The sequence below is a fragment of the Genypterus blacodes genome, unplaced genomic scaffold (assembly GCF_046128005.1).
Source record: "Genypterus blacodes isolate CSIRO-AG114 ecotype Tasmania unplaced genomic scaffold, CSIRO-AGI_Gbla_v1 ptg000067l_1, whole genome shotgun sequence".
Taxonomy (NCBI): domain Eukaryota; kingdom Metazoa; phylum Chordata; class Actinopteri; order Ophidiiformes; family Ophidiidae; genus Genypterus; species Genypterus blacodes.
The window spans coordinates 1,500,354-1,526,207 of record NW_027466879.1 but is presented as its reverse complement, the minus strand read 5'-3'; the positions used below and the strand labels follow the sequence as shown (position 1 = coordinate 1,526,207).

The window sequence follows — 25,854 nt, the reverse complement described above, 5'->3', positions numbered from 1 at the left end:
AATAAAACTCCACCAAAAAACACTTTAAAAATTTAAAATGTTGGCTTGATTTGAGTAAATTTGGTTGCTGGGATATGGCTGTTTCTGGACTTATGAGCAAAGTTACATTGTACAAGAATAAACAGTGCTAGTGTAAATGGTACAAAATGTGAGTACAATGTTACAATTTAGCAGAAAAAAATAGCAGCAGAAGTAAAAAAGCTCTTTTCAGATTATTTATATTTGGTGTGTGTGTTTGGGCTTTTTAATAATTCATCCAGCATCATTTCCAGATCAATACAGTGTTATGAACTGATCCCTGCCTGTGTTGCGTTCAAGCTCCACAGTGGCAGTGATGTGCACAGCTGCTGTCAGAATACTGTTGTGTGTTTGGAATGATCAGCTTCCCAGAAGGATCCTAGCAGAGTGGAAAATGGCCGTTTCTGTTTTGATTTCACAACTCCAATGGCCAGAGTTGTAATTTCATCATTAAGGCACAATCAGCATATCTGCTCACAAACATACACATTATCTAACAGTGCAGCTGTACTGTATGTGTCTGGAAGTGCAGTGGACAACTGTAATCCGATACTGCGTGTGTGTGTATGTGTGTGGGACAACATCTGACACAGGAGTCTTTAGCAGCAGTGCAACACAAAAAACTAAATGCAGCCATCATAAATATTGAGGTAATCCTCTGGTTATTTATAGAGCTCTTGTTCCCCTTACAGTATCTTATTACAGCCATTTTATTAATAAACATTCTGCAGTTACCAGGTCTAGAAAGGGACATATAGCACAAGACACACTTTAAATGTAATAAAACTTACTTCTGATGTTGCATTATATCAAAAAGAAAGTATTGTCAAGTAACCTTCAAGGGTGTGCTTCTTTGTTTTTAGGTTCCACAAGAAGTATTATTATGATTTAGAGTTTCTGTGAGAAAGAGAAGAACACCAGCAGGAGTATCGGTGTGACGACATTTGGGCCAACGTGAACATGCACATGGTTCACTCTAGGTGGTGATCCTGTGCAGCAGTTGTTCATACACTCACTCACTTACAAAAGTGGGCTTGTATGTTTACAAAACAAATAGACCGGTGTGTGTGTGTGGGTCTTTGCAAGTGTCCTTCACAAGCCGAGTTACTAGTCAGCAGCCAGCTTGATTTATCTCTCCTTTACGTTTATGGCAGATATGCCTCGTCAGTTCCCCAAATTAACCCCAAGTGAAGAAGATGAGGAGATGCGGCTCCTGGCTGAGAGGGTTTTTGCGTCGGCGCTGAAGGAGGAGGACAACAAGGATGCCTTATCCATGTTCAGCGTGCCTGAGGACTGTCCCATCGGCCTCCAGCAGGCCAAGGAGTATGAGCTGCTTAAGGAGCTGGCAGAGCAGCAGTCAGAGGAGAGCGTCAAGAAGTAGGAACAATCACTGCTGCTGTCATCTATTAGATCTGATTGCTGAGAATAGTGTCACAGATGATCGCAAGACAAATCTGAATTATGTTTATCTTTTCAGGAAGAAGAGCCTAAAGATAATCCGTTCCCAGTCAATGTCCCTGCAGATTCCAGTAAATCCAGACGGGACTCCTTACCTGTCTCCCAGCTCCACGTGTTCCTCTGTGCCAGAGAACTGCCCCGAATACCAGAGAGTCACTATCAGTGGGGATTACTGTGCCGGTGTAAGTACTCATAGTTTGTGTAGTGGGTGAAAAAGCTGAGGAAGGACTCACATTCCCACTAACATGTTGTGATGTTTCCTATTCAGATTACAGTGGAGGACTATGAGCAGGCAGCCAAGAGTCTTCTTAAGGCGCTCTTCATTCGTGAGAAATACTCCAGACTAGCCTATCACAGATTCTGCAGAACCACCGCAAAGTTCCTCCGCAGTGCGAAGAACACGAGATGGAGCGAAGACGAGGAGGTTCTGCCAGGTGTGTGACGTGTTCCTATTCCAGATGTTACACTCACTGATGTGTCTGCTGGCACTGCTGACAGTAACTTGCCTTTGTTGTGTCCTCCAGATGTCTGTCCCAGTCCTAAAGAAGGGGAGGATCCCTACTGCATGAAGAACATTCCAGAGAACTTGAACTACGAACTGAAGATGAAGGATGGAATTGTGAATGTGTACGACAGCGCTGAGGCTCTGAGAGAGGACCGGCCCCACAACCTTCCTTACCCAGACCTGGAGACCTTTGCCATAGACCTCAGCCATGTGCTGACAATGATTGCAGACGGGCCCACGTAAGTAGAAGCAGTGGCTGTGACTCTATCTGTAAGAGAAGGTTTCACACTGGCCTTTAACTAATGAGGCAGAATGTGGAAGAAGCATCCCTGTAGGAAAGAAAATGCATTAATACTGATTTTATACATTTTTATGGTTAGGGAAGGAGTATGTAGCTTCAACTTGCACATATTCACACACAACTGAGAAAGAAGTAAAACATTTCTGTGTCATCCACCGGCCACTCACATTGTCGTTGGAGCAAACTTGTATGGTACAACCTTAAATTTAGCTGAAAAACTCTCTCCCCTCTCCAATCCTCAGGAAGACCTACTGTCACAGACGACTAAACTTCTTGGGTTCCAAGTTCTACCTCCATGAGATGCTCAATGAGATGGCGGAGCTGAAGGAGCTGAAGAGTGTCCCTCACAGAGACTTTTACAATGTCCGCAAGGTGAGGATGTAAAGAAGCTGTGATCCGGTGTGTGATCCTTAGATGGATCTCTGCACTAACACACTTAACCAGCAGATTGTCCCTCCTTCTCTTCCCTCAGGTGGACACACATATTCACGCCGCCGCCTGCATGTCCCAGAAGCACCTGCTCACCTTCATCCAAACAACATACAAGACTGAGGAAGACCGTGTGGTGCTGGAAAAGGCCGGACAGAAGATGACTCTGGGTCAGGTTTTCCACAGCCTCCACATGGATCCCTATGACCTGACTGTGGACTCTCTGGACGTACACGCTGTGAGCCAAAATGCTATGACCTCGTTTAAATACACATAAAAATATATACAACATGCAAAAGTGAATCTACCCGATTAGTTGAACAGTATTTTCCATTTCCCTCTCTAAACTCTGCAGGGGAGGCAAACCTTCCACAGGTTCGACAAGTTCAATTCCAAGTACAACCCAGTGGGAGCCAATGAACTCAGAGAAATCTTCCTGAAAACAGACAACCTCATTAATGGAGAGTACTTTGCACGCATCATAAAGGTAAAAGAGAATCATCATTAACATCATTTCATTGTAACTCAGAGCTGTAAGCACATCAGGCGGTCTTCTTCCCTTTAACAGGAAGTGTCCCATGACCTGGAGGAGAGCAAGTACCAGCACGCAGAGCCCCGTCTGTCCATCTACGGACGCTCTCCAGACGAGTGGGACAACCTGGCTAAGTGGTTTATTCACAACAAAGTACATTCACCCAACATGCAGTGGATCATCCAGGTGCCCAGAATCTAGTGAGTGACAGGGAAGCTTCCAATCTCTAATTCTGTACCAGGACAATAAGTGGTGAGACTGAAAAATGAAGTTTTCTTGTGTTTCAGTGACATTTTCAAGGCAAAGAAGCTGGTGCCTAACTTTGCCAAGATGCTGGAGAACATTTTCCTGCCCCTGTTTGAGGCCAGCATCAACCCACAGAAGCACAAAGAATTATACGTGTTCCTCAAATATGTAAGTCAAGTTTCAATATCAAATCATTAAACGGTAGAAGAATTCCACCTCCTAAACGGCCTCATCTCCTTTCCCCTGCTGCAGGTGACGGGCTTCGACAGTGTGGACGATGAATCCAAACATAGCAACCACCTGTTCTCCTACAAGAGCCCCAAGCCGGAGCAGTGGACCGCAGACGACAATCCTCCCTACAGCTACTATCTCTTCCACATGTACGCAAACATCATGGTCCTCAACAATCTCAGGAAGTAAGTGCTGAACGCCTCCATTTCTCAAACACACACACACCTCACTCAGCCGAGTGCTCTGCTATTTTTGGCTTTAGAGTCAAGCACCCTGGAGCCTCACTTTGTTGTAGAATCTCAACAAAATCACTGTGTACACTGAAGACAGAGATATCAGCATATGCAAAGAGAAAGTCAGATTTTTGAAATGGTGTGAAAAGATGCACGCACTAATATGTCTCTGTCCTTCCTCACCAGAGAACACGGTCTGGGCACCTTCCAGTTCCGTCCCCACTGTGGAGAAGCCGGCTCCATCACTCATCTGGTCTCTGCCTTTCTCACAGCTGACAACATCTCACATGGACTCAACTTGAAGAAGGTCACTATAGACTATAACAGCCTGCTTAGTACTCTTTGTAACCTGCTCTCAACTGAAGCTGTGACCTTTGTGTTCCTCCAGAGCCCCGTGCTGCAGTACCTCTACTACCTGGCTCAGATACCCATCGCCATGTCTCCACTCAGCAACAACAGCCTGTTCCTGGAATACTCCAAAAACCCTCTCAGGGAGTTTCTGCACAAGGGCCTGTGTGTCTCCTTGTCCACAGACGATCCCATGCAGTTCCACTACACCAAGGTAAACACATGAACATCCACCAGGAGGTCCGTCTCTTAGACAAACACTGGTTTACTTTAGTACTCTATTGTGCACGAGACTAGTTAATGTTAAAGCATGACCTCACACACAGCACATGCGTTTCCTTAGTGCCACAGGTTTACAGGCCTATTATCATTATGCTGCCACCTGCTGGACAGACTACAGTCACTGTGCTTTGCTTTATTGGTTATGAATTTAACCAAATGTCTTCAATCACAACTCAAGACCAATTATTATTATTACAATCTCTATGTAAACTCACACTGAATGTGTTATTGTAGCAGAATTTGAGTAGAAGTGATGTTTTGTTTCTTTAAGGAACCCTTAATGGAGGAGTACGCTATAGCAGCTCAGCTGTGGAAGCTCAGCACCTGTGATGTGTGTGAGATAGCCAGGAACAGCGTGCTGCAGAGCGGCCTGTCTGATCAGGTACAGTGATGTCACCACATGCTCCATCCTTTCATTCTACTCCATCTGCATCCATGTGCAGCCGCATCATAACATGTGCTCTGGTTGATCTACAGGATAAGATGCACTTCTTAGGGATGAACTATCTGAAAGATGGACCTGAGGGGAACGACATCCGCCGGACCAACGTGGCCCAGATCCGCATGGCGTACAGACACGAGACGCTGTGCAACGAACTGAGCTTCTTGGTGGATGCAGTGAAATCTGAGGCTCTGAATTCCCAGCATGAATAAAATGGAGCTCATATCAGATTGAATCCCAGCATGCCGAGCTCCCTAGTTACTGCTTAGTTACCCATACAGAGAAAAGTGACTGGGGTGGTGGAACAATACATTTAAAAGAGCAAAACGTGTCAATTAAGTAAAGAAGCAGTGCAGATCAAGAGCATTAGCTGCATGAAGAAGGACAGCATGGTTCCTACCAGCTCAACGGCAGAATGAGAGCCACATTTGAATGTTTGCAGAATAGCTGCACACCTTCCACTATAACACACTCACTCTGTATAAACATCTGATGCTTAGACTCCATTTAGTAAAGGAGTTAAGTAACTGTATAAACTGGTCATGCTCTGTATGTCTCCAGCATTTTAAACACCATTTGGAAGAGGCGGAGTTAATATGAAGTTGCCTTGCTGGATTTTTCTCCCTCACGTATTGATTCACTCCTTCACATTTTACCAGTAAACAAAGTTGTGCTGGAACCTGGAAGCTGAGCATGCAGACCTTTGCATTGTTACGTGCCTCTAAACAGCAGAGATAACAATATGTATTCATCCTTCCAACTGTTTGAAGTTACACACATGTACTGTTTATTCATGTTGTGAAGATGGGAGTAAAAGAAGAGGAGGAGGTCTTCAGGCTTAAAGTTGATTGTAAACATTGTTTTCAGTGGCTACAATTTCGGAATATGACAAATTACAAACATTACAAACAGGAAATGACTGAAACTCCTTTCAAGCAATAAAAAAAAAAAGTACTTGTCAATTTTGTTGACTTTTCACGCAAATTCAATGATTCATCTTTTCTTTATCCACATTACTTTGTAGATGTCCATCTTTAATTTGTCCAGAGTCTATTCCGTATATCATTAGAATAGCTTTATGTTGCATCATCGGCAACAACGATCTTGACGTCTTCCTGATCATCTTTCTTTGCTTCCTTTCTGTTCTTGACACACGTCCACTCCTCTGTCTCCATGTACTCCTGCTGCTGCTGCTGCTGCTGCTGCTGCATATCCAAAGAACAGCTCCGCTTCCTTTACACACAATAAATGGAATTGGAAAAGTATATAAACATATAAATAAATAACAGGAGTGAAATAGTGTCAAATGTAGATAGAGTTTCACCACAGAAAATCAATGAAGGCCTGAACTCTTATTTAAGTTGGTTTGAGCTCTGCTACCTTTCAAGTTCAAATGAAGGTTAATAGTTTTCCTACTGATCTTGACTGCAGATTCGTCATGAGCTCATTCAGCACAGGGGGTCAGTAACAATTCCATCCCCAGATTCTTACTTCTTTTTGGCTTTTTGAGTAGAAGTGAAGATTCACTGATGCATTATGGGAGTTAATGCTAATCCAAGACGACCCAGCATTCAGTATAAATGAGATGTGAAATCTGTGAATGATCCTCTGAAGAAACGTCTCACCTTTTTACCAACGCTAATATGATAGTTGCGATGATGAGAAGGCCGCAGGTTAACGTGATCAGCACAACCGTTACTGCTCCTGGAACGATACATGACAGAGGGGGAAGGCATATACATCATATTGAAATACTTCTGGTGCATATTTACTGTATGTGGCATAGAGTATACATTCAATATAACAAAATAAATTCAATAAAACAAACCAACTCTTCTCCTCATACCTCCAGTGGAGCCTTGTGCAGTGCCTGTGAGCTCGGTCAGTTCTGCCTCAGTGTCTTCGCCGTGTTCGGATGAGGGGAGGACAGAAGAGGAGGAGAGACTGAGAAGAAGAGTGGAGGCTGGAGAGAGAGCGGAGGGCCGCGCCGAACGTGTGGACTGGGGGTCAGAGGGGAAGATGGTTGCCTCAGAAGGAAACTGCTTTGGCCCCGTGTAATCCCTGCTGGTCACAGGGCCATCGGACGTTGTATCCTTCAATTGTGTTGCTGTATCTGTGATGGATGCACGGGGATGAAGCCATCAGAGATAATAGAAGAGCTGTCTGTCTTCACAATACTGAGTCAATCCAGAGAGCTAAAGAGGAATGTCATTGATAAATTCAGGGACTATTTGAAGGATTTCAGCGTTTCCTCTCAGGCTTCATTTCCACTTCAGGTTTGGAGGCTGTCAAGATATCAGTGCAACAGAATGACCGCTCAAATCTAACAGCAAATTTAGCAACAATGGTAAGAAATACCAAAGAACATGGAAAAATATTTTATCTGACTTAGACCAGACATTCCACATGCAAGACTTTGTAACAATTGAGCAAAAATGTTGTAGGGGGAAATTTGCAGGCACAAGCAAGTATAGTAAATAAATGAATAAATAGATAATAAAAAAATGAAATGAAATGAAACGAAACGAAACAAAATGAAATAAAATAATAAAAAATAAAAATATAATAATAATAATAATAATAAATATATTACTAACACTGTAAGAGGAAAACACAATAAATTTGAAATCTTTGTATTAGGGTTCAAAAGGTATAATGCTATAAAAGTTAAATATCAAACTGGTTCTTACTGCATCCCCATCAGGATTAACCTGATCCTGACATGTACTTCAGCCTCATAAAGACAGAAACCTCTTACCTGATTCATTAAAGCAGAACGCATCAAACTTCTGCTTGACGGGAGTTCGCCAGCTCACCAAGCCCGTCTGGTTTTTACCACAAAGCATGCTGGGAGTGATGCGAGGAACCACAGCAAAATTTTCATCAAGCCATCCAAACCTGAACATGAGACAGAAAAGGTTCATATAAGGTTCCATAGCATTTCTGCCTTCTCTCTGATGAGCTGTTTGCCATGGACAGATAACCAATCAAAGTTGTGCACCTGCATGTTTCTAAACCTTTGCTGAGAGCTTCCTGCACTTGAGCTTTGGAGGCAATCTTCAGTCTGAGGGCCTCACAAAGCTCCCGGGCTTCAGAGGCATTGAAGGCATACGTAGGCTGGTTGAGGTAATTTACAAAGGTCACCTGCTGCACTCCAGCTACACTGCGATTCGCTGCTGGGAACACTGACAACAGCACAATGAGGGAGCGGTGAGAAGAGTTTCACATTTAGGTTTGCTATATTTGCACCATTTTATAAATAATCAAGTATTCACTGAACTATACAAGCACAAAACAAATAATAGAGTGATGAAAGATATCAACATGGCTTGAATGTCTTACCTCTGAATTGTATGGTGTCCATGTTTGGATCAGAGATGGCCGCAGCGAACAGTAACAGTGCTGTGATGCAGAGCCGGATCGTACTCATGACTGGTCAGAGGAGAGATGGACGACTGCCCGGGATGACAAGTGTTGCAGGATTTTGTGAGTGTGAGCCAAACGGCAGGGTTAGATAGAGGTGATTGTGTTCGCTGAGGGTGTGTGAGTGCTGATTGTAAAGGAAAAGGAAGAGGGAAGTACCACTCATAGGTCACATCAAGAGAAAGTCACATATCAGCAGAGACAAAGAAATACCAAATGGAGATGAAATGAAAGTGTAGCACCGTGTTTGTAAAATGAAATCTTTAAACATCGAATAAATAGTTTTTTAACAACACAGTGCAGAAAACCACAAAGCATCCTGACTGACAGAAGGTAAAGTAAAAGCTTCACAGCAGAGGTGTGAACTCCATTTGCTTGACCTGACGAGGTTCATACATGAACTCATTTGCTTCACACAATCAGAAAAAGACTTTTTTAAGGCTGGTGGCTTGGGATTTAATTCAGGCTTCATCCCAGTGCTACCCTGCATGACCTTACATGACCTAAATGACATCAATGTGCTCACTTTAGTGTAAACTTGACATTTGCCAAAGAACATGCAACCCTAGCTGGACATGGGGGACTCAGAGTGTAGCTCCCCTCTGGAGCCAGAAGGACCGGGTACAAGGGAAGTGAACAGGACTTTTGACAGGACGCTTGACTTGGAGTTCAGTCAAACATTTGCGAAATTTTGATTAAACATGATTTGAAATGAACACTAACATCACAAAAGCACCTGCACACAAAAAACATCCTCTTCTATTCCATTGTTATACTGTCATTTTGATTTATGTGAATGAATGTCATGTGCTCATCTGGAGGGGGATCACACTGTTACTGACACGGAGCACTGTGTCCAGATGATTTCCTCCCTGGAGGCATCGCTCCGTCATGAGCCGGTTTCTGATCTCTGCTATCCTCTGATGAGGCTTGTGACATCCCACTTCCACAAAAACACGCTGCACAGCTCCTGCTGCTAGGAAATGACGCAAAGAGAGCCGACTCAGCAGCAGGCGTTTGTTTCAAATGAGATATGAGGTGTCAGTTTTGGCTGCCAGACATGTCAGCTAGAAGGACACACATTAGAGTAAATACCTCCTCCAAGCACACACAGTGTTTGTCTTGTTCTAATAACATGATTTTATTATTAATTCCTCTGCATTTAACATTTCCTAATCAATAAGAGCAATGAGCAGCCATACGTATAGATCAACCTTGGGTCTAGTCCAGCTTAGTGCCTGGGTCAAGGGCAATGTCAGGAGCATTCATCGACCACATGATGCTGGGAAAACCCCACAAGGACAAATGGGAGAACACGGAAACTACCTTCAAATTCCATCACCAGAGTGAAAAACAACTCTAATATAATCACAATAATACTTAATAATACAACTAAACTACTTGGAGTTTGAAAACTGCATCCGGACCAAATGACCGTCTATCTCACAGCAAAGATGTCCATCCTCCAGGCCTTTGTGGGGAATCTCCAAACATTCCCAGGTCAGAGTCATCCAGGAACCACAAAAGAGCAGGGCGTCTCCTTAGAGCTCCGTCCTTACGTCTCACCCTGTCTCACCCTGTCTCACCCTGTCTCACCCTGTCTGCAGAGCCTCACTTCACCACTCGTATCCATGATCTGGTTCTTTCTGTCTAACTCGTGCCTGCTTTGGTCGCGTCTCAAATCTCTCACTGTGAAATGAAGTGCAGCGTGTTTTCAGCCACCTTTATTTCAAGGTGAAGTGTCAGACACACAAACAAACACGTGCAAAGATGATAAAACCTTTAGTGCTCAACCATCAACTGCAAGATATTGCACTTAAGGAACTACTTTAGAATGTGCTTATATTTTAATTATCATCAAAATCTTTAAATACACAAGACAGAAATTAAACTAAGGATGAAATTATTCCTTTAAAGCCTCTATTATCTTTAAATACGCCTTAAACTGTCAGGGCTTTGGTATGGACCTGAGAGTTACACAAACATTAGAGTGTAGATAAATGTACACTTTGTCTTCAGTGACATTTCATGGAAAGTGCCATGTTCAGCAAAATAAACAGAACCAATAAGTATAATTAAGTATGTATGAGGGTTGATTGATAAGTATTGAGCTTAGCATGGTCTGACACACTTCACACCACACTGTACCTGACATGACATCATCATCAGAAGGACTTGTCTGACCTGCGTTCGACACTGAAGCCTCATCATTAACATTCTGAGACAGCAGGCTGGAAAGAGTCTCCTGCTGTTTCATGCTTGGGATGAGATGAAAGTCTGCAGAGCCAAATCTAGGAGCCAAAACTTAAAAAGAGTCATGAAAGTATATAAACCCTGCATGTTCACCTACTTTCTCCACATACAGTTAATGCGGAAAAAAAAATTACTTCCATCTCTCAAGCTCAGAACTTATCAATCAACCCTTGTATCTACTTCAAATATACTACTACTATAATTGGTCCCTTAACAGCAGTGATGTTTTCTTCTCAGTGTCGTGTTCAATCTGGCAACTTTCCTATGAAAACAAAATCATAACTTAATCTAACTCCTGTTAATAAGAAATGAGGCAAAAATGTCCCAAACGTCTCCCAGATCTACATTCTTTGATCCTCCGGGGAGAAGGTTGTGGGGTTCAAGTGAGCCTTCCTGTGGTGATATGCTTCAACGATGGCGATGACGAGGGTCTCCAGGCAGCAGCTGAGGAGGGACGGCCGTCTTCGTCCTTCTGTAATCGGCTCTTTGGTCGTGCCGCAGTCCAAAGATGGTCCTCCGCCTTTTGGACGAGGACGTTTGTTGCCTACGTGTCCTGGCTGCTGCTGTAGTAGTCACTGACAAATTTAAAAATATTGACAACCACAAACACTGCCAGGAACAAGGCCAGGGTGATCCACAGAAAGCGGTTGCTCCAGGAAACCTTGGCGTAAAAGCGACGAAGAAGAAGCACGACCTCGTCCATCCTCCTGTGAAGACCATCGTGTGAGTAAATAAGGTCAAAGGAAAACATGACGAGTTTGAGAGAGCAGTGGACTCACCTGTTGGTCTTCATCTGTGTTCCACTTTCTTCATCTTTACTTGTTGATTCCAGCAGTTTCTCTGCAGCTTTCTCCTCCTCCTTCTTGACTTCCTGGAGAGCTTTGCTTTGCTTCAGTCCCTCCTTGAAGCTGCACGTTCACCAAATGACATAAATTAGTCCTGTCATGTATCAACGCCAGTGTTTTCCACTTCTAAACAATTGAAGTACTTTCCCCCCTGCCGTCTAATGTCGTCACAGAGTGTGTGTTTGTGCGTAGGCGTAGTAGTAAGCAGAGAGGAGAGAAGGCCTCACCCTTTGTTGTACGCCTCCTCCTCGATCTTGGCCTTCAACTCGGCCCTGATCTCGGCCCTGATCTCCTCGAGGTTGACGGGTGGTTTGGCCGCTGCAGACGCTTCAGCTTCCTGCTCTGAGCCGCTCTTTCCACTGCATTGTTTCAGATAGGAAAGAACAATCAGCCTCGGCCACCACCAGCACACCACAGTAGACATCATGATACATCAGAGAATAATCCCAGCTCCGTCACAACACGGCCGCCTTGTCCCACTGGACAAACTGGCATTGTGCAGTTTGGTATCAGTTCTCTATGAAGCTACTGTTGTGCCTCTGGGTGCTGGAAGTCAAATGCAAAAATCTGAAATTGAATATTGAAATGAAATTGGAATTCAAAGACTGAGAAACAACCAAACTCCAAAAGATCAAATCTGAAACTGAATTTCTCGCTGACATGAGCCCAACTCCATATTCTTGTCTTCCCACAAGCCAAGTGACAACATCCAGCTCACACACATCTAGCACACACACACATCCAGCACAGACCCATCCAGCACAGACACATCCAGCAGAGACACATCTAGCACACACACACACACACATCCAGCACCTTAAGGACGTGAGTGGAGCTCCGTGCCTGGACTTTGTCAGACTCTTGCACAAATGTTTAGCTTACATCCCAGGACAGCGTATCAATCACGCACAGGCGGGGTTTTGATTATGTTTCTATGCTTTCAGAGTTATATTCATCTCATACGGGTTCTGTCTGTGCTCTATCGTATCCTGAAGGTCACACAAACAAGCCCAGGGTCCTGATGCAGCAGAAAAGCCCATTTTGATAAGAATGATTAGCCGTTCTTTTGCTTGGCCCATTGTTTCATGTGACCTTGGGGATTCAGCTACGCACACATGAGCATGACAGCGTATGGGTCTGTGTGTGTGTGTGTAAACCTACCCTTCTGTAGCTGGCTGAGCTTGTGTGGCCTCGGTGGGAGCGTTTCCTTTTACATCGCCTGCTTCACACTAAAGGGAAAAATGTTGAAGAATAATAACAACCGGTTAGGATTTCAAATTTCAAATGTATTATTATCAATTTTAACAAAGGCTTTACATTTTTTATGAGATGAAAAGGTTCCGTTTTGTTCCGTTTTGTTCTGTAAGCACCTACATGTAAATGCCTGATGTTTAGTTTGGAGAGAGATAAAGCTCCCAGCAGGACAGGAAGACCTACCAGAACAGGAAGTGCAGCACCAGGGGTCGGTCCCACACTGGGGCCCAAGGCCAGGTTGTGCCCTGGAACGACTATAGCTGGGGTCTGACCTGGGATGTTGAGGAGGTTAAACTTAGGCACCACGGCAACACTCACCCTGCGTCTGGGCAGAGCCTAGAGGACGGACAGACAGACGGACGGGAGACACAAGATCCAACAGTAACCATGGGGGAAAAGGGAAAATGATCAATACTGGGAATGCTTAGACCCACAAACACATGCTGAGGTCGCACCAAGGAGAGAACAGAACCTCATCAGGGGATGGATTCATTAGAAAATATGAAGAATATCAAACACAATACTGCATAAGAACATTTTGGCCCAAACACGACGTCGTCACTGAAGCACTTTACCTTTCCAAGGGTGAGGGACATCGATCTTGACGGACGAGGAACTCCGTCATCTTTGTGGGATGCAAACACAAAGAGCACAAAGATAAATAGATATAAGGTAACAGTCATATTAATATGTTGGTTGTGTTTTACCTCCAGCGTCGACGGAGCCTCCGTAACAGCGGTTGGAGTTCTGGTTGGCCAGCTTCTTAAACTCCATCAGCTCGGCGTGGTCCTTCTCATAGGTCCTCTTCAGGTTCTCCACATACTGCATCATGACCTCAGTGGCCTTGTTCATACGTTTCTCCTGTAGAACATTCAAAAGTCATGCAAGCCTGAATTATGATATGAGGGCAACACCTCTGTGGTCTGCAGCCTCCTCCCCCTCTGTCAGGACCTTTATGTTAGCCTGTCGTCTGTAAGTGTGTCTGCACCTGTCTCACTGCGCCCACGATCTCCGCCCTGCTGGACAGACGTGTGGCCAGGCGGTGCAGCACAGCCAGCGTCTCCACCAGGCGCTGGTACGCCTCACGCTGCTCCAGGTTCTGCCACTGCGGTGACGTCATCTCCAAGAACCAGAAGGAACATTTGTTTAAAACACAATAAGCACCATTATAGTGTCCGATACCGGGAAAATCATTTATTTTAGGATGCTTCCAGGTAACATTCAGCTGATAAACAAGCGCCAAGGGTTAAACAACGCTCTGGTGTCTGTTTAGAAATCACAACTCAGCTGATCCTCCATTCTTATTATTCCTTTTGCAGACTGACCTTCAGAGCACCTTTGAACTCTTCTAGCTCTTTCTCCGTGTCTTCCTCGGTCATGTTCCGCTCTCTCTCTGCCTGCTTCATCCGAGTCTCCAGAGTGTAATTGTCATTTCGAAATGCCAGGGACAGCTGAATGAAAGCGTTCTGGAAGGAGGATGCGACCGTGTTACAACATTCTTACCACACACACACACACACACACACATTAGGGTCAGTGCTGATGAAGTAAAACAATCTACATGAATGGATTCATAAGTTTGCCAAACACACGTGACCCAATGAGGACGCTGAAGAGCTTTTCTCCAAGTTTAAGTCTTCTGCTGTGTTTTCCACATGCTGTCTGAACACACACAGGCCACGGCTGAGAGGAAATGCGTGACCTCTGACTGTCCTAATCCAGACACGACCCCATGGGAGCAGGAGGAGCAACAGGCCGAGCCACAGGCCGAGCCACAGGCCGAGCCACAGGCCGAGCCACAGGCCGAGCCACAGGCCGAGCCACAGGCCGAGCCACAGGCCGAGCCACAGGCCGAGCCACGCGGCTTCACTGACGTTTGTGTTTTACCCCAACAGGAAAAATCCTGAATCCCTTCCCTGAACGCTGCCAAATCCAGCAGGAGCGTGACTCTGTAATGAACGACTGAGGCAAGGAAGGAGTACAGATCATCATCAAGCCTGAGCTACACGAGAGAAATGAACATAAGAGCAACGAAATGTTCTAGATGAACTGTTTGATCTAAATTTACGGCTGAAAGTTAACACATGACTTATGGCAGAGTGTTATACGAGCTGCCATGGTGATTCATGCACAGCTTCTGTTCCTCTGGCACACTTAAGGACTAAACTGTTGTATTTAACAATACCAGGAATATTTTCTAAAAAATAATCAACTCTAAATGTTCTTTCTTTATTTTTTAGGGGTGGGAGGAGCAAAGAGGGTCCACATGTGTGTAACATCTATGTAGAGACATTTAAAGAACACAGAAAACAAGCAGAAATAATCACAATACAACAACAACAACAACAACAACAACAATTATAATAATAATAATAATAAACAATATATTTAGTTTGCCTTGTTTTTGGAGATAAGGACTATTTGTTGCATCCCTGTGCTGTGCCTATGATGTCATCTATGTTGCCCTTTTGTTAGTAAAGCCCCTTATCCTCTCCAGTCCTCCACTCTTGTGTTAAAGTAGCTTTTCCGTGGTCGTGACAGAACTCCAGTCAGGTCTGAACCTAAACCCTCCTGCTGCCCAAAGGTCTAAAGATATCAAATGTGTGGAGATCAGGTACCAACCTCGACTTCCTTCTCAGTGAGTGGGGGGGCACTGGAACAAAAGGAGAGAGGAGCTGTCAGGTGCTTTTATATAACACAACACCGTATAGATGTGATGTTATTCATGAACTCTAAGAGGAAGTGTGGTCCAGGTCAGTTTGTTACACACCAGCCTGGCAGACCTCGGTGGAGTTTCAGCTTCCTCAGCATCACGTCTGAGATGTTGGGCATGGCGTCAGACTTCTCCTTGGCCTCCTCACTGCTGGTCGTGGATGGAGACGGTGGATGACCTGCACAGAGAGAGAGAGAGAGAGAAAGAGAGAGAGAGAGAGAGAGAGAGAGAGAGAGAGAGAGAGAGAGAGAGAGAGAGAGAGAGAGACTGTCCCTTACAACACATCAAGCTTCAACCATCACACCACCTGCTGGTGGAAAGTAGAAACAGCATCGTGTGTCCCGGTCTTGCAGAGGACACAGCTGATGGCTAAAGGTCAAAGGGCAAATGATGACTGCTACCTTTTTCCTGTTCAGCAGTTTCGCTCAATTCTGGTAACTTTGATCCCACGATGCTTTGGTTCCGCAACAGCTTGTGCTCCTCAACACACACACACACACACACACACACACACACACACACACACACACACACACACACACACACAGTATAAATAACCATAATAACGGAGTCATCACATTCAAATAAAGCATAATCTATATCTACATATATCTATGCTGTAATAAGTAGTGTGTTACTTAATTTGAGTTAAATCTGAACGATGGTTTGTGCAATAAAGACTGTTTCGAAACACACAGAAGTATATGCTGCCACCTGCTGGCCATATTGAAAACTGCTATGCTTTGCCTTCTTATGGATGTCAGCGATTTGGCAGTTGACAATTTGAACACTGATTCAGGGAAGCTGGCAAATATGTGAGGCCTTCAAACAGTCCTCTTGCTTTCTCTGTACCTCTCTGAGTTTGGAGAGCTTCTGAGCTCCGCCTGGCTGCCCTGGGAGGTCTTTGTACCCTGAGGACTTGAAGAGAGCGTCCCGGGCTTTGTCAGCGAACGTGTCCTCCGCTGTAGGAGAGAAGCCGGGGCCTCCGTTCCTGGAGTTCAGGCTCCCTACAGTGTCCCAGGACACGGCTCTCATGAGTGGAGGGAAAGCCCCGATGGTCTTGATCTCTGCTGTACACGGGGCCTGCTGAGTCGGGGGCCGGGGGACGGGCTTGGCCACGCCGGTGGCCGGGGCCTGGTTGGAGTTGCGGCCATCGTCCACTTTGTTGACGCCTAGAGGACCAGGACTCTTCGGGATCCCAGGGTCACAGTTCTCCTTCTGAAGAGCAAAACGGGGTGTGAGGGTCCCAGAGGAGACTTTCCTCTTCTCACTGGGCTTCCAGTCCACCAACAGCCTCTGGCCCTGAAACAAGCGAGGACATTAATATAGCAGGACATTTCCACAAGTGCTTCATATTTACTTTTTTTTACTTTACATTTTGAGATATATTCAGATGTTTGTAGTTGCTGATGATTGATGTTGATGATTGAAGTAAATTTAGCTTTTAATATAAAGATTTCAATTCAAATATTCAAATGCAATTTTCATTACATTTCTCAGAACTACATGTTTTCTCTGCTTTTGTCCATCACTGGCTAGAATTCCCATAAAGAAATGAGTCATAGTACTCATATTGGTACATGACAAGATGTCAGGATGTGCAGTGATCAGTCTGACCTCCACTTCCTGGGTTGGGCCTTCGGGCTGCTCCCTCACCGATTGATCCTCCAGAATCTACAAGAACATGAGCAGACACCACAAACACTTCAATCAGCCCTGCCAACATCCCCATGAAGCCATGGATCAATATCAATATCAATAATGCCTTTACCTGACCGACAGAGTGCAAGCTGACATACGCTGCCTCTATGAGCGCTGTGAGGGCAAAACACAAGCAGCACATTAATGTGGACATCAAGAAGCCATTATGAGAAATACACAGACACACACAGTCTGATGCTGCTCACAGGGTTGAGGGGCGGCAGCCAGTGAGCTGCTTCTAGATGAACACGGCGAGGATGAAGGAGTTGGAGTTGGAGAAAAGCCTGCAGACAAAACAGGCAGTCGACATGACAACGTGACACAACCTCCCAACTAACGGACAGAAAAGACTTGCTCCTCTCTCTCTCTCTCTCTCTGTCTCTCCATGTGTGTGCTACCTGTTGGCGACTCGGTGAGGCTGCTGGTGGACCTGCGGCCACGGCGAGTCAGGAAACGGTCGCTGACCTTCTTGGCCTGTTCCAGGAGCTCCAGGTTTTTCAGTCGGTCCTCCTCAGAGAGATGCAGCTCTGGCAGCGGGTCCTTCACCAGGTCGATCACATTACCTGTGCTGTCTGAGAGAGGCAACAACATGCTACTGCAACACACAGGAATCATCCTAATGATCATCATTTCAAAAGTCTGAATTTAGAGCTAGATGCCAGGAAAGAATTCATTAAAGGGTGCGAGTCAGTGATTCCGATGTTCAGCCGAGTGAAAGAGGTGAAAGAGGTTCTTCATCTTTCTCCACTCAGAAAAAGGCACAAAGTTCACATCAAAAGTAATGAAAGCAGTGAAGGTATTTCATGCAGGAGGGAGGACACAGCAGCAGACTCAGCTCTCAGGCCATGACCAAACTTAGACTCTCTGGGTGAAGATTTGCAAATACTCACAGCTAAGATTTCTTAATATCCTATGACAGTGAAACACGAGTTGCATGACATCACTGTTTGAGTGAGGCAGAGAGAGAAATCGGAGTAGATAAACTTAAAGAACAGGATCGTTAGAGTCCATATCTTGTATCACTGATGTATTATGAGAAAGCGACTTCAAGCAGAGATATGAAACTTGTATCAATCCAGACTTTGGGCAGGTTTGAGAGGAGGAACGGACCCTGAACAAGGAACACTGACAGAGACTGAATCACAGTGTGAGTCCTTCTGAAGAACACTGAGGCCTGAAGACCCGCCAGCATCAATACAGCAACAGGCATAGAGACCTAAATCTGTTTGATCAACTGGGAAGTTCCACCCGACCTCCCACTTTCATCTACATTTCTAAAGAAAAGCTTTAATCTATATGCACAAATCCCCCAGAAATGTCCGATCACTCTAATCTGGATTTAGACTCACGCTCACATCTTCACTCACTTCATGCATGAATGCTGAGAATGAGCAAATTTCTCCTCCTGAACAAATTCATTGGTTTGTTTTGTTCTTCCCCTAGTTTTATAACCCAAGCTTACATTTTTGTCTGACAAAAGAAATGCAAACCAATACGTCATCATTTGGCTTCCTCATGCCGGGGCCATAGAAACCAAGAAACCCTTTATGCAGTAACAAAATGTAAACAAAACTCTCCTCTGTCTTTCCTTTCACTATGGGACTTTAAACTTGCACTCAAAGCAGTAATCCATGATCAGACCTGTGTGAGGTCGGACTAACAAACATCTGTAAGGTCAGAATGAATCGATCCCTTGCCCGTTGTGATTGTCCTCTGAACATTACAGCAGCAGCAGCGGTGTATTGTGTGTGTTTACCCACCCACTGTGGTGATTGGGCCTGCAGAGGAGTTTCTGGCCAGTCGGGCTCTGGGACTGTGCGGCCTGAGAAAGGAAACAGCAGCAACGTTGCAATCACAGCGTTCCTTCATACAGCCGCACACTCGCGTCCAGACAGGAAGTGAACACTGTACCTGCTCTGCTCCAACGCACATCCATCTTGCTGCACAATAGTGGCCTGCTGCGGGTACACAATGGTGGGGGCCGTCATGACGACAGCTCGGCTTTCACCTGGTGTAGCCTGAACAAAGGAGTGAAAAAAGGTTACACACACGCACACACTAGCACCAGCGTTCATTTAAGTGGATTAGATTATAGAAAGTCTAGAATCGGAAAGAGAAGACGTTCAGACATTTTGCAGGTTGCACATTGTGTTCATGAGGGGATGATTGGGTGGAGGATTGGAGAGAGCCATCCTCTTAAGCCATTAAGAATAATTACAAGCTAATTACCCGTTGGAATTATTATCTACTTGCTTCTAATAGATCACATCTGGGAGAGAAAGTGGTTGAGAACAGCGAGCAAAACGTTTGAGTCAGTTCATATAAAAGAGAAAGATGTGAGAGGTACAGAGTCTTGTTTATGTCCTCGTATTCATTTCAGAGTCTATGTTGAAAACGCTGCTATGCTTTAATGTGCAAAAACCATAATGCCTCCCTCCTGTACTAACACACACACACACACACACACACACAGAGTCAAACAGGCCTTTTAAGGTGTTGTTGCTTTAAGATCCACCAAAAAGCCTCTTTTGTTCTGATTGGCCAGGTTCAGTGTGACCCACACTGCAAAACACACATGCTTAAGTACTTTCAAGTAGCCGAACATGTTCCACACTAAAATTATCTTCTTGCACAAAATCTGAATTTGTAAACTGTGCAATTCAAACTTTGAATGGAGCACAGAACACTATAATCACCAAGAGAGAACACAGCAGGAACACACACTCAGAGATGATTTATGTCAAATACCAAAACAGAAATCACATTTTCTATCAAAAAGGTCTGAAACTAAATGAAAAGTTTCCATCTCTGTGTCATTAAGTGGAATCTTTGTCCGAGCATGAAAGCCAAACACGCCCGACACATCAAACACCGACCGCCTGAGAGCTGCACTAAGAGCTTTTGCACTAAATCCACTTTCTAAAGGAATCTCTCTCTCTCTCTCTCTCTGTCTCTCATGTCTGGGCCATAATAAAGGTGGATACCTTTATGCCACGAAGATTAGAAGACAGTTTACATTCTGCGGAGAAGTTTTATCTGGCCTGTGTTTATTACTCACTGCAGCGGAAAACAGCAATGTTCTCCTCAGACTGATTCAATCAAAGACAAACTGTGACGTCTTCACCATTCTATCCTGCAGAAAAAGTGCATGCTTTCAACTTTAAATCAAGGAAGACTTGCTTCAGTTGTGGAAATTCTTCTTGGATTCAAGAAAAACTCAAACAATTCAACCAAGACACAAGTATGTCTCCAGGTACTCCATTTCTAAATTATGTCTCAGGTCAAAATGGGGCGAGAAACAAATCAAGCTACAAGTCCTACAATGATCTAAAGCGAATTGTTTCTTATTAAAATATAAAAAAAAAATCTTGTTTTAACCAGGAAATGTTCATGTTAAGACTAGGAAAACAATTTCCTGGTTTGAATGAGAACATGCGTGTGTGCGTGTGTGTGTGCGTGTTTGTGTGTGTGTGTGTGTGTGTGTGTGTGTGTGTGTCTGTGTTATGAGGGAATAATAGAGTTTTTTCTATTCCCAACAGAAACGGGCTTTTGAAGACCAAAATAGCACTTTGGCCGGCCTTTTTTGGAGAGGAGACCTCAGTAGCCACGATGATAAAGAGTCTTGACTGGGGCCAGATGGATTATTCACTGGCAGGTTTATTATTAATGAAAGTGCTTTAGCCAAACCCAGAGTGTGTTGATGTACAGAGAGGAGGTGGACCCACTGTGCTGGGAGAGCTGGAGGAGCTGTCCATCTCCTCAGGTGAGTCCTCCTCCTCCTCAGGCAGGGTGGGCATGGTGGGGAGGACAGGCGGGCGGCAGCGGGTGAGAGGGAAGATGAAGGGACTCTCAGCGGTGCTGGGGGGCTCACAAGGCTCGCTGGGGTTAGGGTCACTTGGTTCAAGGGGAGGCTCCTCAAGTACGTGTTGTGTTACGTGTTGCTTCTCGTCTCGGAGCTGTAATCACACAGACACATACATGTGGATGAAGTGCAAGTACACACACACGCAGGAACTCAAATATACATTAGCTGAGTAAATGTGAAGGAAATCGAGATCAAACAAGAGGTTTTGAGAGGCTGATTGACCAAAAGTTTCAAACAGTGACAGAGAATAGTCAGGAGTATGGAGTCAGAGTCTCAGACCTGCACAGCGTCTCTGCAAAGCCTGAACCCAGATGTTTTGCTGCCCAATAAACAGGATTACATGTTAAAATATGGTGAAGAGTCCTCACATGGAGCTTACTGCAGTGAAGTCTTCTAACTGTCACAGAAGGAATGAGAAGATACACCAACAACGCTGTATTGTGTGATCCAGACCCAATCTGACAGGGAAACCTAACCAGCTCAACTCTTCTTCCCACAGGCTGTGGATGGTACACTGGGAAAATGTCATGAAACATCCATCAGTGTTGTGTTGAGTGAGTGAGTGGGTAACACTGCTCACACTCACTCCCACGACACACTCGGGTCACGTTTGTTTGTCACTGTGCTACAAACCACCCTGGGATCAAAGGATTGGCAGCAACAATCCATGATGTGTTTGCATCGTTTGTTCAACAGAGGAGAGGATTGACTGAAGTTTGTGAATGCGTTCAGTTCCTTCAGATGGGAAAGGGAGGAAGACAACAAGCTGATCAGAGCCTTTGGGCTTCTGTAGATCATAAAAGCTGGATTAGGTTCCTTCAGTCCAGACCACAGGAGGAACATAAATATAAAGTGAATGTTACTCGGTGGAGCATTTGCCCAAAAACAGCAACATTAAATATTCACCACTCATTCACCCTCACACATCCGCTGTTAGTACAATGCAAATGATGCTACTCATGACTCAGCCTGCGTGTGTGTGTTTGTGCTGGGTTATATTTAGTGCTTCCATCAGGCAGTGACTGGCTGTGGGAACGATCAGACAGCCTACACACACACACGCACACACACACGCAGCCGATGAAAGATGTTTCCATTACCTAACAGATAAATAAACAATAATATCACAGAATATCTTTCCCTCTGTATGTAAATATAGATTTATATAGACTGAGTTTCAACCAGTTCATGTAAATGCTGATGTAAAGTGCATCATCATCATCAGGTGTCAACATCCAGATCATGTTTCCAGATACTGAGGTTTCATTCTAAAGGACAGCTCCCTGAGATCTGGGCTCCATTTGGGGATCAAAGGTGCAATAATCTATCAATCAATAATCAATTACCAATCAGTGTCACTGTACAGTCTCCAAATCCATCCTCACCAAAAGACAAGCAAGCAAGACAAAGACATGTAGAACAGTGTTTAGTTGTGTTTATTTAAGGTCAGTCACTCTTCCTGGGTCACAGAGGGAAGAGACACAGGCAAATGTAACCAAATGTGATGCGACACGCTGGCGTGTTGATCTGCGTGTGTGTGTGATGTTTAATATGAACCCTAACGGTCACTTCAGAGGAATCACACACACTTGTACGTAGCACGGAGTGAAGTCAGCGCAGAGTGAACAGTGTTGTTCAGTGTCATGACAAATGTGACGAAGGCTTCTGGGAAAGTAAAGACACAAACCAGCCGGCAGTCACTGGGGAGGAAGTGGCTTGTTTAACCGTCTCCCTGTGAGCAGCCAGGATGTTTCCTGACTGCATGAAAACTGTCGCACAAGATTAAAATCACCTTTGGCTTCAGCCTGTGGAAGAATTTGCTGCATAATTTGAATTCTTTACAGAGCAGCTTTGCCTTAATACACCAAAGCTGAGCTGAGTTCATACTTTGAGTTTCTACTCTTCACTGAGTTTGAACTTCTCCTTCTTCATGTTCCTTCAATCATAGTTGGCTATTTTTACTACTTCTGCTTATGTTATGGTTTGTTTTCTATTGCTTTAAGAAAGACACCATATCTCAGAGAGTTGAACAGAACAAACCAACCAACTGATTGATCACTTAGTCTCAGTAAGGAAACTAAACTATGAAATAAAGTTGCATCTCCTCCTGTTGAAACCTCTCAGAACAGGATCCCGTCACAGGCAGCAGAATGAGCCGCAGCCCAAAGTGAGGCGGCGGGCTGCACAGCAGGAGGCCTGATGGTGCAGAGTTCACCAGCAGATCCTGACACGCAGATAAATACTGCAGAGTAATTGAATCACTCTGATTATTTCCTGTGAAGGAACAGGACAGGACGTACATGCATGGGAGTCTGAGCACACACTGCCCCTCCTCTGTTGTCCTCCCAGCATGCCTGAGTCTTGTTTACACACTCTGTGGTCACCCTTTAGAGGGAGAAACTCATTTGGAGAGGAGACTCTAGAGTGAGAGGACTTCTCACCACAGCCAGGTCTCCAGAGATGGTGAGAGCAGTGGAGCCCTCCTCTCTCTCTCTCTCTCTCTCTCTCTCTCCCTCTCTGTCTTACATAAGCCTGCTCCCTCTTGCCAGATTTGTTTAAAATTTGGTTGTGTGTAGCAACGAGATGAGGGCCAGCAGAGGAAGTGGCTGCTACAGCGCCACACTCTGAGATAACAGACAAGAGGAAGTGTGAGAAATGGAGAGATGGACAGAGAAACTCAAGGCTGAAGTAACCGACGGTTTCTGCAAATTACAATGCATTCATATCTGCTGTTACACGTTAAAACGATGAAACTTCAGATCCCTGCCAGCTGCAACGTAAGACCGAAGGTTATAATGTCAACAAAGCTGCAAAAACACACACAAACACACTGGAGATACTACTAAAGCAACATAAAGACCAACAACTTCCCCAAACAGAAGTCCAGAAACAACCCTGACCTGCAATAACCTGACAGATCTTAACATGCATCTCCCGCGGGGTGTGTGTGTGTGTCTGCATAAAACACCAGTGAGAGCCGACGGATCGGAGCAGCACATGACCTGAACCTGTCTGTCCACAGAAAGAGAAGACGTTACCTGAGTCCACCACTGGTGCTGCAGACACACACGCTCCCGCTGATGTCTCCACTCCACTCACAGCAACTTCCCACAGTCAAACTGTCATTCTCAGACTTTTAGACGGAAACCTCCTCTATCCTCGGGCTTCTCTTCCTCCGCTCTCCCGTCCCCTCTGTTCCCTGTCTTTTTTCAGCAGCAGCCTCTCTTTCACTCCTGGGAGCTTTGACCATTTAAGGAGAAGGCTCTGTATGCTTCTTTGGACTGCTGTGGAGTGTGTGTGTGTGTGTGTGTGTGTGTGTGTGTGTGTGTGTTCTCAGGCTGCTCCTTCACCATGACTTGCTTGATCATCCCCCCAAATGTACTGAAACATAGAGAAAGCTGCAGCATGTATGTTGTTGTTTATACTGAGATTATTTTGTTAATCGTTGTGTGGGAGCAACGTTTAAGGCCACAGTGTGCGTGTGTGCGTGTGTGTGTGTGCATGAGAAATAGATAGATACAGATCACGTCTGTACTCTGTGTTTAGTTTAGCAGTCAAGTGGGAGCCACGCATCCACTTCTGATTCCTTAGAAGTGCGTTATTATTGAGTAAACTGTGGTGTCAAACCCTGGGCTGCCTGTCAGTGACCAGAGAGTCCAGTCTCAAGTGCTGCCATCGCATTGATTTGGGGCAAAAGCTGAGATGGGAACACGTCCTTGTTTTTCTAAGTCACACTTTTTTTTTTGTTTCGTGCTCCTGCAAGTCAACGCAAGCAAGTGACAAATCAAGTTACAAATTAAGCCGAACAAGTCCAAGTCATTACCTAAATGTTGAATATCAAGTCTTAACTGAGTCACAATGCCAGTAATCATGCTCAATTACACACATTAACTGTTTAAGGTATCTAGACTCAAGCACAAGAGAAGTCACAAGTCAATGTCAAAGTCAAGCTGCAAGTCTTGTGACTATGTCAAGTCGAGACTCAGTCGCACAACATCCAAGCACAGCAGCCATGTTGTCCGGGTGAATACAGTGAATGAAAGCATCGCAGCTTGATAGCTATTATCAGTCACTCTGCCCTGTTCACTCCCTAAAACCCCTAATGGTTTAGGAAAAGCAAGAAACCTTTGAAGAGGCAAAAAAATATACATAAATACATATTGTGTTAAAGTAGAGAGTAGGGTGGAGACTCACCTCACTGCAGCCGCCTCGTCCTCCTCCTCCACCTGTTGGAGCCACAGCACAAACACTTGATTTGCATGTAACAGGAAAGCATGGGCAATGCAAATGACATGTAAGGCCCAGAAAAGACAAAATGGGAGACAGAGAGGGGGGGGGGAAGAGAGAGAGAGAGAGAGAGAGAGAGAGAGAGAGAGAGAGAGAGAGAGAGAGAGAGAGAGAGAGAGAGAGAGAGAGAGAGAGAGAGAGAGAGAGAGAGAGAGAGAGAGAGAGAGAGAGAGAGAGAGAGAGAGAGAGAGCTGTCCTGTGTGGCTGAGGCCGTTAATGTGATATCTATCTGATTGGTAGACCTGAACTCTTCGCCTCAGGAAGTGTCTCACCCCCTATCTCTATAACAACAATAACCTGGCAACCATCACTAGAGCCTGAGGTGCTCGGTCCACTGTTTGAGAGCTCTCGGCCCTTCCAGAGGCGAGTGTGTCATCTGCTTTAGGAGCTCTCAGGGGGGGACGGTCAGTAAGGCTGGGGGACAAAGCAACACACTGAACATCTGAAGAGAACCATTAGTGCTGAAGAGTATACGTGTGTGTACCTGG

The 25,854-nt window shown here is 44.9% G+C and overlaps 3 protein-coding genes across 4 annotated transcripts; 1 reads left to right on the top strand and 2 right to left on the bottom strand.

Annotated features, from left to right (window-relative positions):
- Positions 1-1,140: 1,140 nt before the first annotated feature.
- On the top strand, positions 1,141-6,001 carry ampd3a (adenosine monophosphate deaminase 3a). The gene is made up of 14 exons (XM_076156310.1): positions 1,141-1,395; positions 1,496-1,658; positions 1,745-1,910; positions 2,001-2,220; positions 2,525-2,654; positions 2,755-2,949; positions 3,067-3,198; positions 3,280-3,443; positions 3,531-3,657; positions 3,742-3,905; positions 4,140-4,260; positions 4,342-4,515; positions 4,855-4,965; positions 5,061-6,001. Exons 1-14 carry the CDS (start codon positions 1,166-1,168, stop codon positions 5,235-5,237), a joined length of 2,274 nt encoding a protein of 757 aa, XP_076012425.1. The 5' UTR covers positions 1,141-1,165; the 3' UTR covers positions 5,238-6,001.
- lyve1a (lymphatic vessel endothelial hyaluronic receptor 1a) lies at positions 5,946-8,561 on the bottom strand. Its single transcript, XM_076156309.1, has 6 exons — positions 8,368-8,561; positions 8,027-8,210; positions 7,784-7,923; positions 6,872-7,138; positions 6,651-6,729; positions 5,946-6,258 (listed from the first exon to the last, which is right to left on the bottom strand). The coding sequence occupies exons 1-6, from the start codon at positions 8,453-8,455 to the stop codon at positions 6,102-6,104; spliced, it is 915 nt and encodes a 304-aa protein (XP_076012424.1). The 5' UTR covers positions 8,456-8,561; the 3' UTR covers positions 5,946-6,101.
- A 2,411-nt stretch (positions 8,562-10,972) lies between these two features.
- mrvi1 (murine retrovirus integration site 1 homolog) lies at positions 10,973-24,392 on the bottom strand. 2 transcript variants are annotated; one of them, XM_076156110.1, is made up of 21 exons: positions 24,118-24,392; positions 20,940-21,170; positions 19,126-19,232; positions 18,975-19,036; positions 17,613-17,786; positions 17,421-17,498; positions 17,285-17,328; positions 17,131-17,187; positions 16,366-16,815; positions 15,915-15,990; positions 15,571-15,691; positions 15,423-15,453; positions 14,126-14,266; positions 13,789-13,920; positions 13,508-13,661; positions 13,376-13,425; positions 12,984-13,136; positions 12,708-12,775; positions 11,774-11,905; positions 11,481-11,609; positions 10,973-11,408 (listed from the first exon to the last, which is right to left on the bottom strand). In XM_076156110.1, exons 2-21 carry the CDS (start codon positions 21,009-21,011, stop codon positions 11,246-11,248), a joined length of 2,394 nt encoding a protein of 797 aa, XP_076012225.1. In that variant the 5' UTR covers positions 21,012-21,170; positions 24,118-24,392; the 3' UTR covers positions 10,973-11,245. The 2 variants fall into 2 exon arrangements, with proteins under 2 accessions (XP_076012225.1, XP_076012224.1); XM_076156109.1 differs by having other exon boundaries at positions 15,915-15,993; positions 24,118-24,391.
- Between the last annotated feature and the right edge of the window lie 1,462 nt (positions 24,393-25,854).